Source organism: Aspergillus vadensis (assembly GCF_003184925.1).
Source record: "Aspergillus vadensis CBS 113365 unplaced genomic scaffold BO88scaffold_15, whole genome shotgun sequence".
NCBI classification, from domain to species: domain Eukaryota; kingdom Fungi; phylum Ascomycota; class Eurotiomycetes; order Eurotiales; family Aspergillaceae; genus Aspergillus; species Aspergillus vadensis.
In genome coordinates this window covers 340149-354673 of record NW_020292053.1, presented here as the reverse complement: position 1 = coordinate 354673, position 14525 = coordinate 340149, and the positions used below count along the sequence as shown (strand labels likewise).

The following is a 14525-nucleotide window of genomic DNA, read 5'->3' as shown; positions in this document are numbered from 1 at the left end:
ATTCATTAAGGTTTCTGCAGATTCAAGGAGTTCCACTACAGGACAAGGTACATTATCTGCAGAGCTGCTCCACTCAATAAGCAGTTGCATTAAGTCAAGAAGAATGTGCCATTTTGTTGATGGCAAGGAGCGGTCAGACATGCAAGCAAGGGCGGAGAAGTGCATATGCTGGCTCAATCCTCCTGACTATGTTGCGCAAGTCCAGACCTTCATGCAACTGCTGCTCTGCCTTGGTCTATACCCAGGCAAGGGGGGATCATTCCGGTAAGGTGATGCAGGGTCACACTATGTCACAAACACCTGTGCGGGAATAATTCCCGTACAGATAGCTATATGCCTTGAATGTAATAATATAGTTGTGTAATAAGTACTGGTATTGTTGGAATAAATCGTCGAAACTCAGGATTCTAGATATAAACTTCAAATTACACATATACCATGCGCGAAGTCGTAACAAGCGACCCTGAGCATCAATGCCGCTCAGCTTGGGAACGACTGGCCGAGGCAGTGGAAAGACACCCTGACTATTTGGCACTAATCTGCGCGCACCAACGAGCTGGTCTCTATGGGCTTGGAGACAAGAAAGAATATGGTCAATGGAGTTATGGGGAGTTGTATGAAGGGATCATCCGCCTTTCTGCCTCGTTGGAGTTGCTGGGTCTATCGAGTGACTGTCTGCTTTTTGTGATCCTCGGTAACAGTTTGGAGCATGTCCTCACTACCTGGGCTGGATACAGACTTAGCTGCATTCATGTCTCCGTTCATCCCAATACGTTGTCCAACTCGGTGGAAGCCCGCCATGTCGTCCAAACCGTTCTCGATAACCGCCCCAGCCCAAAGGCCGCCGTCTTTGTTCAAGATAAAGCCGCGGCCGAACAGTTTGATCAGCTATTTCCCCAGCTAGATGTGATCAAGATTGTCATCGGACATGGCCAACCGGTTTCTTCTCCATGGACAAGTTTCGACCAGCTCATGCAATCTAGAAAAACCTCATCGGGCCCATCAACATTACCCCCGTCACGCGAAACATCCATCTTTTTCTCTAGCGGAACGACATCGCTGCCCAAACCATGCAAGATGGATGTTCCTGCCTGGATCAGCTCTCTAGCGAGTGGGTCAACTTTCGGCTTAGTACGCCCAGGAGACCGACTGATGTCTCTCGTTCCATGTAGCCATGTGCTTGGCTATATGGGGCAGATGTTTGCCCTGACACATGGGGCTACACTCGTCTACCCATCTTATTTGGCCTTTGATCCACGTACGACGATCGATACACTTCGCAATGTCCCCTGCAAATACATAGTCATGGTATCAGCGCTGGTGCATGCCTTCATCAGTGCGGACCTCAGCTCGACCCCACTTCCTCCGATTGACACAGTCATATTCTCCGGAATGACACTGTCCACTGCTGTAGCTAAGGAATTTCAGTCCAGAGTGGGCACGCGAGCGATCGAGAATCTATACGGTATGACGGAGGGGGCGTTTTGCGCGACCGGCCCAGTGGAAGACCTCGACAGTATCTCGCGAGACGGCTTCCTGGCCGCCGGGCGTCCTATGACAGGCTCGACACTGCGTCTTTGTGCTCCGAACAGCACGGAGCCTCTGCCGCCTGGTGTGGCGGGAGAGGTGCACTACAGTGGCTACCAAACTGCTCGAGGTTATATCGGCGTGCAGAGCGATTCATTCTACATTGATGCGATTGGATGTTACTGGTACAAGACTGGCGATCAGGCTATAATGTACGAACCGAACGGTCTCGTCTACCCTGTTGGTCGGTACAAAGACCTCATCATCCGGGGTGGCAAGAACATATCGCCCTCTGCCATCGAGGCGGTACTCAACCAAGACCCGGAATTGCACCAGCTCAATCCTCAGGCCGTGCCTCTGCCAGACTCTGTGGCAGGGGAGGTCCCGGCCATTGTCGTAAATCGCGAGATTGAAAAGCCGCAGGTGCAACACATCATGCATCTGATTCTAACAGAGATGGGTGCGGCGTATGTTCCTGATAAAGTCATCCCCATCCAAGCGCTCGGGGCTGCGAACTATCCCCGCACGACTTCAGGCAAAGTGCAAAAGGTGAAACTCGCGGCCTTGGTGCGTGAGTATGCTGCCGCCCGGTCCGATGCCCCTGTGCCATCGGCACCTATCAACCCCGGAGAGTTACGCAAGCGTGTGGTGCAGCTCTGGGCAGATGTCTTGGCGGCCACGACCGAAGAACTTGATGTGCAGGCCGCGCTTTCGGAACGTGTTGATAGTATCACCTTGATGCGCGTGCATTCCAGAGCGAGCAAGCTCACCGGCAGACATGTCCCCTTCGCGGCTTGGGCAAGCGCCAAAACCATTGCAGACCAAATCCTTCTTCTGGAGACTGCTAATGGCCAACCGGAAGACGCCTATCCTACTTCTCACAATGACGTGCACGCTCGGGTTGGGGGTCCTGCATTGGAGGATATGGTGCACCTGATGGGCGACGCCGGCAGACTCCCGGCTACGCAGGCTTTGGTCCAACAAGCCATTGCACGCTATCGGCTCACTTGGGATGATGTTGAAGATGTCTTCCCGGCCACTGATTTCCAACACATCATGCGCCAGGCTCACTTAATTGACTACTGGGAATTCTTCGTCTGCATACACACACGGGGCCATTCTGTTTCAGAGCTGCGCAAGGCCCTGGAGGTTACGTTACCACTTCATCCCATGCTGCGATCCTTTGTTGTGCAAGGTGAGACATCCCAGACTCTGCTGGTGACCGTCCGCCCGTCACAATTAATTCTGGAGCGCTGCATTGTCGACTACGGCGAGGTTGCGACATTGGCCGATGTGCACGACTTAGTGGTCAATTTTCCACAAGAGCTTCGGTTCTCCTTACCAGGACCTTTGTTCTGCGGATTGATGGTGTACGTAAAGGAGATAAAGAGTGCCGTCCTCGTTGCAGATTGTAAGTGCTTTCCCCGCTTGCCAAATTCCTCCGTGGAATGTGTGCTTATTTGTGTCTATTTGCAGTCTGCCATTCTGTCATGGATGCGACATACCATGAAATCTTTGAGGATGACCTAGAGCTCGCGCTGAGCGGGCAGCCACTTCGAGCGCATGCTTCATATAAAGCGTGGAATGAGAGCTATTACCTGCTGCAGGATGCTCTGGCTAGCCGACCGGCTTTTGAGTACCACCTCTCGCAGATGCAGCAAGTGCCTGATGGACCAGTAGCGCTATGGCCCACACCTAGTCGCCCACTGAGGACCTCATCTGGACAACAATCGGAAGGGTTGTACCTGCTCGAGTTCCAGCTACCGGCGTTGATGTCTCTGCACCAGCACCATCCGACTCTGATGACATCAGTGGTCCTCAAGACAGCACTAGCCCTGCTGACAATCTTCCACACCAAGCACTCGGAGATGTTACTCCTCAATGTTGAAGCAGCACGGGGGCGATTCCCCTTCCTGCCCTCCTCTTTTCCGCGTGAAGGCCCGCTGGACGGGGCCCGCGTTGCCGGACCTACACTGACAGGCAATGTGGAGCGTATCACATACGATCCAAACGAGACAGTACTGCAATTGCTGTATCGCGCGCAAGCCCAACAGGCTCTAATAACGCGGTACGCGAACGCACCGTGGAGGCGCATTCTTGAGGAATTGCCTCGTATGAAAGAGCTATACCCTGCAGTAGCTGATCACTTGATCTTCAACTGGACCGGGACGACGACCTTCAAAGCAGATGAAAAAAGACGCCTGCACGAGCATATTCAGCGACAGGAGATTTTCTTCCAGCCTACCTGTGGCTTGATGGTCGATGCTGGTGCGTCCGGCAAGGATGGTACTGATCTCTGTATCTCCCTCACTGGCGCGGTGGCGAATAACTCGCCCGACTGGATTCGTAACATTGCCCAGGGACTACAGAAGATTACGACGTGGCTGACGCAGGAGGGAAATTGGGAGCGCCCAGTTAGGTCTTTTTCTGAGTGTCTTTAGAAATAGCGGTAGCGGTGTCTGGAACGATGCAAGACAGAGTTTACGGGGATGGATTAGGCGAGGAAATGTCCATAGCGGCTTTACAATCTTTCAATTCGAAATCATACATCCTCCTGCATTCAATGCTTCCCACTGCGCGACTAGTGTACCTCAGCCAGCACAACCACTAATGCATGAATAGTTCTCACTCAAGGTTTAAGAGTACATTTACATCAGTCCTGCGTCTGCAACGAGTCCTAAACTTATTCCTTTGCCTGGAAGTGGTGCAGAAGAGCTTTCGTCTGGAAATTCCCCCCTCACGGTGTACTTGCAAAGATTCGTGACCTCCTGAACCCTGGTCTTCTACGCAGCAAGACACAGGAAGACTTTGTCTCTGCTGTTTCCCCTAAATGCCAGACAAAGTTAAATACATGGCTACCACCGGGATAATTGTTGACTTCTGTAAATCCATTCCATCAAACCCACCATGACCGTCCCCAACGATAACCCCACCGATAACCAGTCGGCCCATCCGCGCCAAAGTACCTGCTACAACAGCAAGTATCTTGCCGAATACTACGACTTGTGGATCGGGAGTTGGGACGATGTCCAGCTGTATTCCCGTCTGCTCGCGGACATGGTATCTCGCAACACTTCCGCAAACCCAGTGAGGGTACTGGACGTGGGCACGGGCTCAGGGCGGATCATCCACGGCCTAGCGAGCGCCCGGCACCAGGAACAGGGCACAAAAAGCCAGCCGGCAGTGCACTTCCTGGGCCTGGACAACGAACAGCACATGCTAGATCGAGCTCACCTCCTCACTGACCCAGCGCATGTCGATCAAATGACCTGGGTGCTAGGTTCGGCAGAGGAAATGGGATCCTTGCCTGCCTTGCAGCATTCCAACGGGTCAGGAGGGCTCATCGACATGATAGTGTTTGCCTGCGGCAGCATCTGCCATCTATACGAAGCCGACCAAGGCAGCCGGTTCTTCGAACAGATAGCCAAGGTTCTCAAGCCCGCCACTGGGCGCGCGTACATCTCCGTGCTGAAAGCGCTCACCGACGGCGGCGAGCCGCTCGCCCGCGCTATGGAACCCTCCGAGCCAATTGTCACACCAAGCAAGGAATTTCCTGGCATATTCTACCGGGAAACCTGGCCCGCCCATGAACTCATTGGAAAGGTGTGGCATACTACTCGACACATTGTTGTCTCGGAGAGACTGGCGGATGGACGGGAGGTTGTCGTCGAAGACAATCTGGATATTCGCAAGGTTGGAGTGTGGACTGAGGCTGATGTGAGGGCTCGTGCTGCTGCGGCTGGCTTGGAAGTGGTGGATATTTTGGACCATCAGAATGACTCTACCCATGGAGAGCGCATCTTCGTTCTAGGGACCCTTGCATGATATAGACAGAGTTTAAAATGAGACATTTCCTGTACCTGGTGAGAGGAAGAACCTATGACCTTGGACAAAGTCAGGTAAAAGGGGATGTTGGGTAGCATATAGTCTAGCCAAAATGTCAACCCTTTACATAACTGAACGCGAATGGTTAGGGCCTAGTTGTAAAGAGCCTTTCTCCAGTCAGTAGTAAATAATCTCCGCTATAAGCTGAAGATATTTTCCTCGCTGATACTCGTTGCCTAGATTAGGTATTGAGTAGATGACCTCCATCCACAGGCTCTTCTGAAGACATCTTTAGGTGTATCTCAATAGGATACCACGACACAGTAGGGGAGCAATCTATGACTTATGGCTCGTTTCATTCAAATAGGCAAATCCTCGTATAGCCTGGCTCATTCCCATCGCGCCAAAACAGTGTAATTGAAGGAAAAATACACTTATAGCCAATGTTTGTTGTGCGAGTATTGCGTTTCTCATTCATCAAAAAGTTCCATTCTATAGAGCTGCCCTAGTTTATTTAAGTCCCCAAATCTAAGCCTTCGCAGTAACAAAAGAACTCCCCGCGGTTATCTTCTCAGCTAGTATCCTCACTGGCTGGGAGCTGAGGAGCTCGAAGGAAGACAACGCAGCCCCCAATTCACGACTGACCCAAGTCTGCATTTCCGTCGCTTTGAGCGAATCCACTAGAATTATTAGCCGTTAGCATACAGATACAATATCATCTAAAGGGAGAAGAAGCGGAGAACCAACCTCCCAAAGCAGACAAAGGCAAGTCGAGATCGACAGAATCAGGAGCAGCGCCCATTGCCCGAGCCAGATAGGTTTGCAAAGCCTGGTTAACGAGCGAGATCGATTCGTCTATTGAGTCAGCTCGTTTGAGTAGAACGCTCGTCTTGACGGGGCCTGTGGCAGCTTGGGCTTCAGGATCGGCGATGCGGGCACGGTGATCGAACTTGCGGTCAAATTGCCAGGGACTGGCACCGTCTTCACGCGGCAGAACATCAATCAACCCGGCAATTATCTGAGCAGGCGGTGCAGGTTGCATCTGGCCTTGGACGAGGAGACGAATAAGGGTCTGCACCTCTGCCTGCGAGATCTCGGTCCCCAAGACGTGCCGATACCGCTGACGACGCTGCTCAGCAGACTCAGCAACATCTGTCACGCCGCTAGCGTCTTCAACGAGCCCCAGGTTGATACTACAACCGGCGAGGTTATGTTGGTGCCGCCACTCCATTAGGGCATCCATGAAAGCATTGCCCGCGGCATAATTGGCCTGGCCCATGTTGCCGATGACACTGCTGATTGAGGAGAGAGTGACGAAGAAGTCCAGCGGCCGAGTGGCTTGGAACGCCTGGTGCAGATTCCACGTGCCTTGGATCTTAGCCCGTGTTGACTGTTGCCAGGATTCCCAGTCCATCTGGTCGAACATCGCATCTTTGAGAACGGTGGCGCACTGGATGATGCCACGAATGCGCCAGTTGTGGTAGGCTGCGTGCGTCAGGAGTTGCTTCACGTCATGTTCCGAGGCAACATCGCAGCGTATCACCTCCATTCGGGCTCCACGCGCGCGCAGTGCATCCAGAGCGGCTTGTTGACTTGGCTGTGTTGCTCCAGAGCGACTTGAAAAAACAATGTGACGGGCCCCGCTGTCTACCAGAGCGCTGGCTAGAGAGAGTCCGATTGTGCCCAGTCCTCCAATTAGAAGGTAGGTGTTCTCACTGGGTAGCGGCCTTGGCTCGGGTTGAACGGGCCTTACTGCCACGGGACCTGGCGCCTGGAGGTCAAGGATGACCCGGGTGCCGGAATGCCTCGCATAAGAGATAGCCTCGTCCACCTGTGAAACTGGAAAGACAGGATAGGATGCCACCTGCACGAGAGACTTATGTCCTGCGATGAGATCGACAGCTCGGTGGAAATTAGCCTGTATCAGGCGCGGAGTATCCCTAAGCATTCGAGACAGAGAGAGTGAGGTGACAGTGCAGCCCTGCTCTAAGATCTTCTGGGGAAGTGCCGAGAGTTGCAGGTCCCCACTCAGGTCAATATACCGACCCCCAGGCGCTAGGCAAGACGCTGCTTGTCGGCTAGCTGCTCCCGCAAGGTTACAGACGGTGAGGTCGACTCCTCTGCCGCTAGTCAAACGGGCGATGGTGGTTGGAAGTGACCGATGGAGGGAGATAATCCGGTCTTTTAAGACGGGGTACTGTGCACGTAGCTCCTCTACAACACCATCCACGGCAACAAACACCTGCATCCTTGCCGCTAAGGCACAGTGTACAGTGGCCCTGAGTGTCTGATTAACAGAGCCCACCATCAGAACAGAGCCGGATACTTGATGCATTCCATTGACAAGACTGGTATAGGCGGTAGAATACGCGATCGGCATGGAGAGAGATTGCGCGGGGCCTTGCTGCGGAGGACAAGTCCAGACAGAGCTCTCGGGCAAACGAACCCGAGTGGATATGGTCTGGCCAGGTATCACACACAGCACCGTCTCTCCAACCGAGAAGACCGATATCAGGGACTGTCCGACCTGGCAAACAGTGCCCAAGGCCTCTGTCAATGGGACGCGAGCCTCCGTGGTCTTTGCTGTTGTAGATGGAAGCGAAATAGCATGAAGATGAACTTCTACTTCATCCTCCGCTATCGCGATGGCTAGTCGGTCGTCCAATTGCCATTGCGCTCCCTCAAAATCGGATGACTTGCTGTGTAGACGCAGCGGTCGGGTGTCCTCTGTCAACTCAGCCAGTATAGGTTTCGGGCCATGTACAGCTGCTTCCATCGCATCATCCAATGGAGAGTATGCAATTGCGCGTGGTACATGCAAGCGGCCGTCGCGCAGTAAGTACTCGTAATCCTGGGGTCGCGACCGCGACTGCTGGCTTAGTCGTAGAAGACGTGCAATACTACGGCCAAGATGACAAGGATCCCGCGCAACATCCTTCTCCTCTATTACAAGCTGAGGTAGGTCCAGGTTGGGGTTTTCATTCCGCAGAGTTCGTAAAAGCCCGGTTGTAGCACCAGTAGCCGCATAAGAGGCGGCTGTGTCCAAGGGTGCGGGCGACACCCAGAGTATGTATTTCGCCTGAACCAGCGTGCGCATGCATTCCATATCTGCGGGAGTCCAGTGGAGCGTCCATGACTCGTGCAGTTCCATCAACGAAATAACCTGCTTGTCCTTCAACTTTGATACCTCATGGGGGCTTACTCTCTCCACCCGGGCGCCCTGCTCCTCGATCAAGGGGATGAGCTCCTGTAACAGAGCATTGAAAATGTCAGCTGGCTCGGGCGCTAGGACGTAAATGATAGGGTCTAGTAACGAAGAAGCTTCATCTCGCCGGTGAATAAGTAGTGAGTTTGTCTGAGAAGCAATCCCGTGTACCTTCCAATCGGCATGTCTGTCAAGATTTTCAGTGACCTCATCCTGCATACCCGCTGGGATGGATGCAATTATCCAGCCATCTGGTTGGGCGATTCTGCTAATATCATCCAAAAGGGGAAATCCTTGTCTGCCAGTCCACAGATCGGGGTGATCCAGTAGGACCGCGTCGTATGCTCCTTCGTCTGGCAGTGACGAAGCTACCTCCGCAAGGGTGAGCACAGGGAGTAGTTGGCAGCTTGGTAGTAATTGCTGTAAAGCCTGTACCCGCGCACTTGAATCATCTGAACTTATATCTACTAAGATGACCGTTAGCTGTTGCAGCTGGGGCCGGTATTTGCCAGTTGGGACGAGCTCCTGGAGAGCCGGCACCAGGTGGTCAAAGCGGCTCTCTGCTGCCACCACCAGCATGCGTGCATCGCCATGAGTATGGCACACGCTTCTAAGCCATGATGAGAGTGTACCATCACAATGCTCAGCCCAGGAATCCACATGCTCAGCCCAGACTAGTGATGAGAACCGGCTCTGAGGTATATTATCAACTGCAGCAGACGGGCGGGACTGTATTGGGACCCGACCAAGTCGGACACCTTGCAGTACGAGGCCAGGGTGTGACCAGGTGGGGTACGATGCAACAACCTCTGATCGAGAAATGCCTTCCTCGTCCCAGTGCGTTTCCACATGAAGATTGAATTGCTCCCCAGTTGAGGGTGAAAAGCGGGTGGACATGTAGAGTCGGTCTACCGCAATGGGGATCTGAGCATTGTGGTTAGACAGTGCCTCGGAACAGGAGAGTACAGCAGCCTGGAAAAGCGAATCCAGAGATGATGGATGAAGAAAGTACGGCGACTCCTGCTCATGGGGCATGATACTTTTAGTATCCGTTACAATCACTGATGCAAACAGGCGAGACTGTGTGGGATGGAAGAAAACCCTCTGCATCGTTCTGAAGGTCGGACCCATGGTGACACCTCCAGTCTCAGACAACCAGCCATAGACCGCGTCACTACCCACTGCCAGGTTCGCCGCAGTTCGTGTCTGTCGAGCCTGTTGGACCGTCCGCGCCCAGTTCAATGCGGTGGTGCTGTCCTCCATTTGCTCTTCTTCTCCCGCATAATCCATTGTAAAGCTACCCTTTGCATGTTGAACCCATGGGGATTCCTCTGGCCGAGAAAAGATGCCGAACTGGTACCAGCCAGCCACGGCATGAGGGGCCACATGAAGTAAAATCTCAAGTCCGTTTTCCTCAGAAGGAATAACCATGCCTCGGAAAAATTCCAAATCATGAAACTCAATGCCGGCCAGGGTAACAGAGTCGGTCAACTGACGTGCGGCCTCAGCTACTATCGCCACCATGCCTGCCGCAGGCAAGACAATGGAGCCTGCCACGACATGGTCAGCCAGCCATGGATGCTCCGAGAGGCGTAGAAAGTTCCGCCATCGAGGCTCAATATTATTTTGAAAATCACAGGCCACTCCAAGTAAATCATGGCGAGGCTGGACACGTTGACGTAACTGACTTGATTCGTACGGTTCATGCCAGTACCTGGACTGATGATTCCAAGCATAGGACGGAAGGAGCGCCTGGCTCAACTGTGGCTTATAGTCGCCAAGCAAGCTCCGATTTACCCGGTCAATCTCTAAGGGACATCCAATACTCCAGAGGACACCGGCTACCTGTAGAGATGTATGTAGTGCATCCTTCTTCCGCTGCACTAAGCTCAGGTAAGGCAAGGAAGTCAGACCCGCATTGACCTCTTGAACTGTCTGGGTGAACGGGCCCCTAAGGGCCTCGTGCGGGCCAATCTCGAGGATGGCGCTCCATGGGACAGCTACTGCGCGCCGGCGTCGAGGACCAGCCTCACTCATAGTGGCCAGCTGGCCCACTGCTGCAGCAAATTCGACGGGACTGACGAGATTTCGTATCCAATAATCCGGCCCGAGTTCATCAGGGTGTTGAACACGCGTCTTTGTAACGGAGGAAAACATTGCTATTTTCCCTTGATGTAGATTCACTGGCTTAATCAATGCAATGGAATCCCGATAGTCATCAGCTAAAGCGCGCATGTACGGGGAATGATATGCAGTATCGACACGTAACTTCCGTGCAAAATGCCCCCTGGCCTGAAGATATTCAGCCAAATTATTAATCTGATCATTATCACCTGATAGCGTCACACTCGACGGACTGTTAATGCAGGCAACAACCACAGCCTCTAGACACAGGTCCTGCAGATAGTCTCGGGCGGTTTCCTCGGATACGCCTGCCGCTAACATGCCTCCACTGGGCCCGTTCTCAACAATACGCTGCGAGAAGACACCACGGAAGTAGGTAATTCTGATCGCATCCTCGTGGGTGAGATATCCAGCCGCGTATGCAGCTCCTGAAGTAACAAATTAGCACTCATGCACCATAATATCACTAAACAAGACCTACCAACTTCGCCACTAGAATGCCCTACTACTGCTTTGGGAGTCATTGACCAGTCAGACAGTAAGTCAATCAATGCAATCTGGAGCGCGCAGCAGACCGGTTGACTGCGATCAGGGCGGTTAATGCGGCTTGCACTTGCATGAGCGCGGATTTCCTCAACCAAATCCCACTGGCAGCCAAGGGAGGTTAATACCTCTTGGCTATGATGGATGCTGGCTGCAAATACAGGGAATGCGAGCAATTCGATTCCCATGCCAGCCCATTGCGCGCCTTGACCAGTGCATACAAATGCTAGCGCAGTCTGCTGCTGGCGCTTTGCACGTGGAAAACTGGCTAACCCTCGCCCTAATGCCCCCTTCAAACCCTCAAATGTGTCGGCAACTACAAAACTGCGAAATCCAAACTTTGAGCGTCGGGTAGCCATGGTATGCGCCAGGCCAGTCAAGGGGGGAGTGTCCGACGACGCCTCGAGTGCTTGCGTCCATTTCTGAGCGGTCCGATCCAAACCGGCCTTGTCATGCGTGGACACTATTACCAGCTGCGCAATACCAATGGGCGATTCAGGTATCGCCTGAGGGGCAGTGCCAAAATACTGAGCCACACTTTCAAGGATGGCGTGCGCATTGGCGCCACCAAATCCAAAGGAGTTGATGCTGGCGCGCTGGGGAAGATGAGAAGGCCATGGCTGGGTTATATCACTCAGGCGCAGTCGCCACTTTTCCGTCTGAATCTTAGGATTCAAAGTCATAAAGCCTGCATTTGGTACCAAAGTCCCTTTCTCCAGACAAAGCACGACTTTGATAAGACTGGCCACTCCAGCTGCTCCTTCCGTGTGACCGATGTTACTTTTAACCGAGCCAACGTAAACAGGTTCATCGTTTGGCGCACGCTCTTCCCCAAAGCTGGCGCCAATGGCCGATAATTCTGTAGGATCCTATTGAAACTGGTGTGTCATTATTTAGGCATCGGATTGCATCAAGGCATGAGCAGTGTTACTTACGCCAAGAGCGGTTCCCGTTCCATGTGCTTCGAAATATGCTGTTTCACGCATTGACAGCCCTATTTGCCGGTATGTCGCCCGGATGAGATCTGCTTGTGCTTCGGCGTTGGGCATGGTGATCCCGGGCGTCCGGCCATCTTGGTTAGCCCCAGTGGCCCGCACTATGGCACGAATTACATCCCCGTCGGCCATTGCCTGGGATAAGGGCTTTAGCAGGACTGCGCCGAGGCCTTCACCACGGCCATATCCGTTGGCACGGCTATCAAATGAATGGCTGATCCCGTCGGCGCTGAGCATGTGCATATACGATAGTCGTTGTGTAAAGTTGGGGTGCAATATTATGCTAGCCCCACAAACCAGCGCCTAAAGCTCACGTCAACTCAGGGTTCCAAGATTCCAGGCACTTTGCGTTACTATGGGCCACTGACCATACGGCATTCGCCAGCACGCAATGCCTGGGTGGCGAGATGCAGTGCTGTCAGACTGGAGGAGCACGCTGTATCCATCATTATACTGGGCCCCCGCAGGTCAAAGAACCACGATATGCGGTTCGCTAGCATTGTCCGCCCGTTGCCCGTGGCTGAGTTGTGCGGCATATCCATGATATCGCGGGTGGAGAGTAATTCATAATCGTTCGTCATACAGCCGCTGTAAACACCGGTGGAACTCCCGGGCAGTGACTCCATGGGGACGCCGGCTACAGATTCCATTTGTCCCAATCAGCTCGACTCGCTCCACCTTGAGACGATTTTAGAGACGCCGGGCTGCTTACCATTTTCGAATGCTTCATATGCGACCTCAAGTAATAGGCGCTGTGCAGGGTCCATGCCGGCAGCTTCCTTCGCTGTGATGGAAAAGAAAGGGGCGTCGAAGCGGGCCGGATCTTCCTCCAAGAAGAACCCGCTGTCATGGTTGATCTAAGTGACATTGGTTTTGTTCAGACTCAATGGCATTCGTACCGAAGGAGTATTGGAGAGACCAGATGTGAGAGGAGGACGTACGGCACCTTTCCTTTCATGGCTCGGATGCTTCCACGCTGCGGCTTGATATCGGCTAGTGGGTACAGGGCCATGTTCCTTTCGTCCATCCCGCAACATCTCCCAGAAGCCATCTAATGATGCCGCCTGGCCAGAAAAACGGCAGCCCAGGCCTATCACTGCAATAGGCTCCGGGCATGATGATGTATTGTTCATAGTGGTAGGCCGTCAAGACGCCGTGTTACCTCAATGCACTAGGGTGGTCTCTTAATCAAGTAACCTCACGTTCACTAATCTTCCGTCACTCCTTCTATTGTTCGGCACATTTTGGAGCCACTTCCATTCTTTATACGTATATACTGTCTTTACCACAACCTACATCATATAATGATTAACCCGTTGCCAGCACTGCCACCGCCCGTCACAGAGCGTAGGAGTAGTTAGACGCTTGTCGAACTTTCTGCCCCATGCTATGACGACTACTATGCAAGGCTTGCAAAACCACGCAAGGACACTGCTTGCTTCTAAGCGTCAAGGTAGATGGAATCGGCAATCCTAGATGGTCTTTGTAGCGGCAGATTCGATACTATCCTAACTGATAGCTTGCTCCCTTCCGACTCCATGTTCCAACTTCATGTCTCTGGCGTAGGTATTACTGCATGCCATGGCAGTCATCAAAAAAGGTCATGAAGAAGGCTGCGTATTGTCCTGACATAGTCATTTGAAATGGCTCTGCGCCTTCGAGTACCAGAACAGAGCCCACGCAGGTCTACGCAAGTGGCAGTCGAATATCCTAGCAACAAGGGGTTTTTGCTTTCCTGCAGAATAAAGCAACGCCATTGTTCTTTTCCAGTTCAATGTAGTGTGTGTACATGGCTGCTACATTCCTCTGGGTCTTCCTCATTTTTAGTTACTCCTGTCAATTGCTAGCCTAAAATTTGCCGACTGCAACAAACTCGGCATTTTGATATTACTGGTTTCATACTCTGTTCTGAGGAGTGGAACGTATGTAGTGCTACGTATACAACCCTTTGAGTCAATAGAGAAGCCCAATGGACACTGCAAGGAACGGCTTCGCGTGATTCCTGTATGGCCGTCTTTCAAGGGTGGCTTATTCAAAACCTTCCAAATGCGCCTAATAACAGGGAACCTTCGGGTTCCGTAATTGGTTGCAAGTCATGTTTTCGTTTACAGCTTTGTTGCTGAGCTCGCCTTGAAGTCACCAAGGTTAATAGAGCTTTCCCGTGTACATGCTCCTAGAATTAGCAAGATATGTCTCAGCCATTCTCAGGATCAGGTTGAAACTAAGACAGATGCTGTACTCCACGAAAGCGTAATTCTCTTGTGGCTGCCGAGACTAGTATTCGGACAGCAGAGACCCTTGGCACA

General features: G+C 52.6%; 3 protein-coding genes across 3 annotated transcripts; 2 read left to right on the top strand and 1 right to left on the bottom strand.

Moving 5' to 3' along the window:
• Positions 1–438: 438 nt before the first annotated feature.
• On the top strand, positions 439–4047 carry BO88DRAFT_464692 (acetyl-CoA synthetase-like protein; the record flags this gene model as incomplete). The annotated part of the gene is made up of 2 exons (XM_025711343.1): positions 439–2938; positions 3004–4047. The coding sequence occupies 2 exons, from the start codon at positions 439–441 to the stop codon at positions 3966–3968; spliced, it is 3465 nt and encodes a 1154-aa protein (XP_025561700.1). The 3' UTR covers positions 3969–4047.
• Positions 4048–4394: 347 nt separating this feature from the next.
• BO88DRAFT_367914 (class I SAM-dependent methyltransferase) lies at positions 4395–5384 on the top strand. The gene has a single exon (XM_025704093.1). It carries the CDS (start codon positions 4435–4437, stop codon positions 5350–5352), a length of 918 nt encoding a protein of 305 aa, XP_025561699.1. The 5' UTR covers positions 4395–4434; the 3' UTR covers positions 5353–5384.
• Positions 5385–5860: 476 nt separating this feature from the next.
• BO88DRAFT_367910 (PKSN polyketide synthase for alternapyrone biosynthesis) lies at positions 5861–13352 on the bottom strand (the record flags this gene model as incomplete). Its single annotated transcript, XM_025704092.1, has 7 exons — positions 5861–6032; positions 6100–11109; positions 11163–12093; positions 12160–12522; positions 12588–12856; positions 12932–13076; positions 13161–13352. The coding sequence occupies 7 exons, from the start codon at positions 13350–13352 to the stop codon at positions 5881–5883; spliced, it is 7062 nt and encodes a 2353-aa protein (XP_025561698.1). The 3' UTR covers positions 5861–5880.
• Between the last annotated feature and the right edge of the window lie 1173 nt (positions 13353–14525).

What these genes read in the sequence shown, in the direction of transcription:
- BO88DRAFT_367914 (XM_025704093.1), top strand. Translation starts at nt 4,435, where the DNA reads ATGACCGTCCCCAACGATAACCCCACCGATAACCAGTCGGCCCATCCG.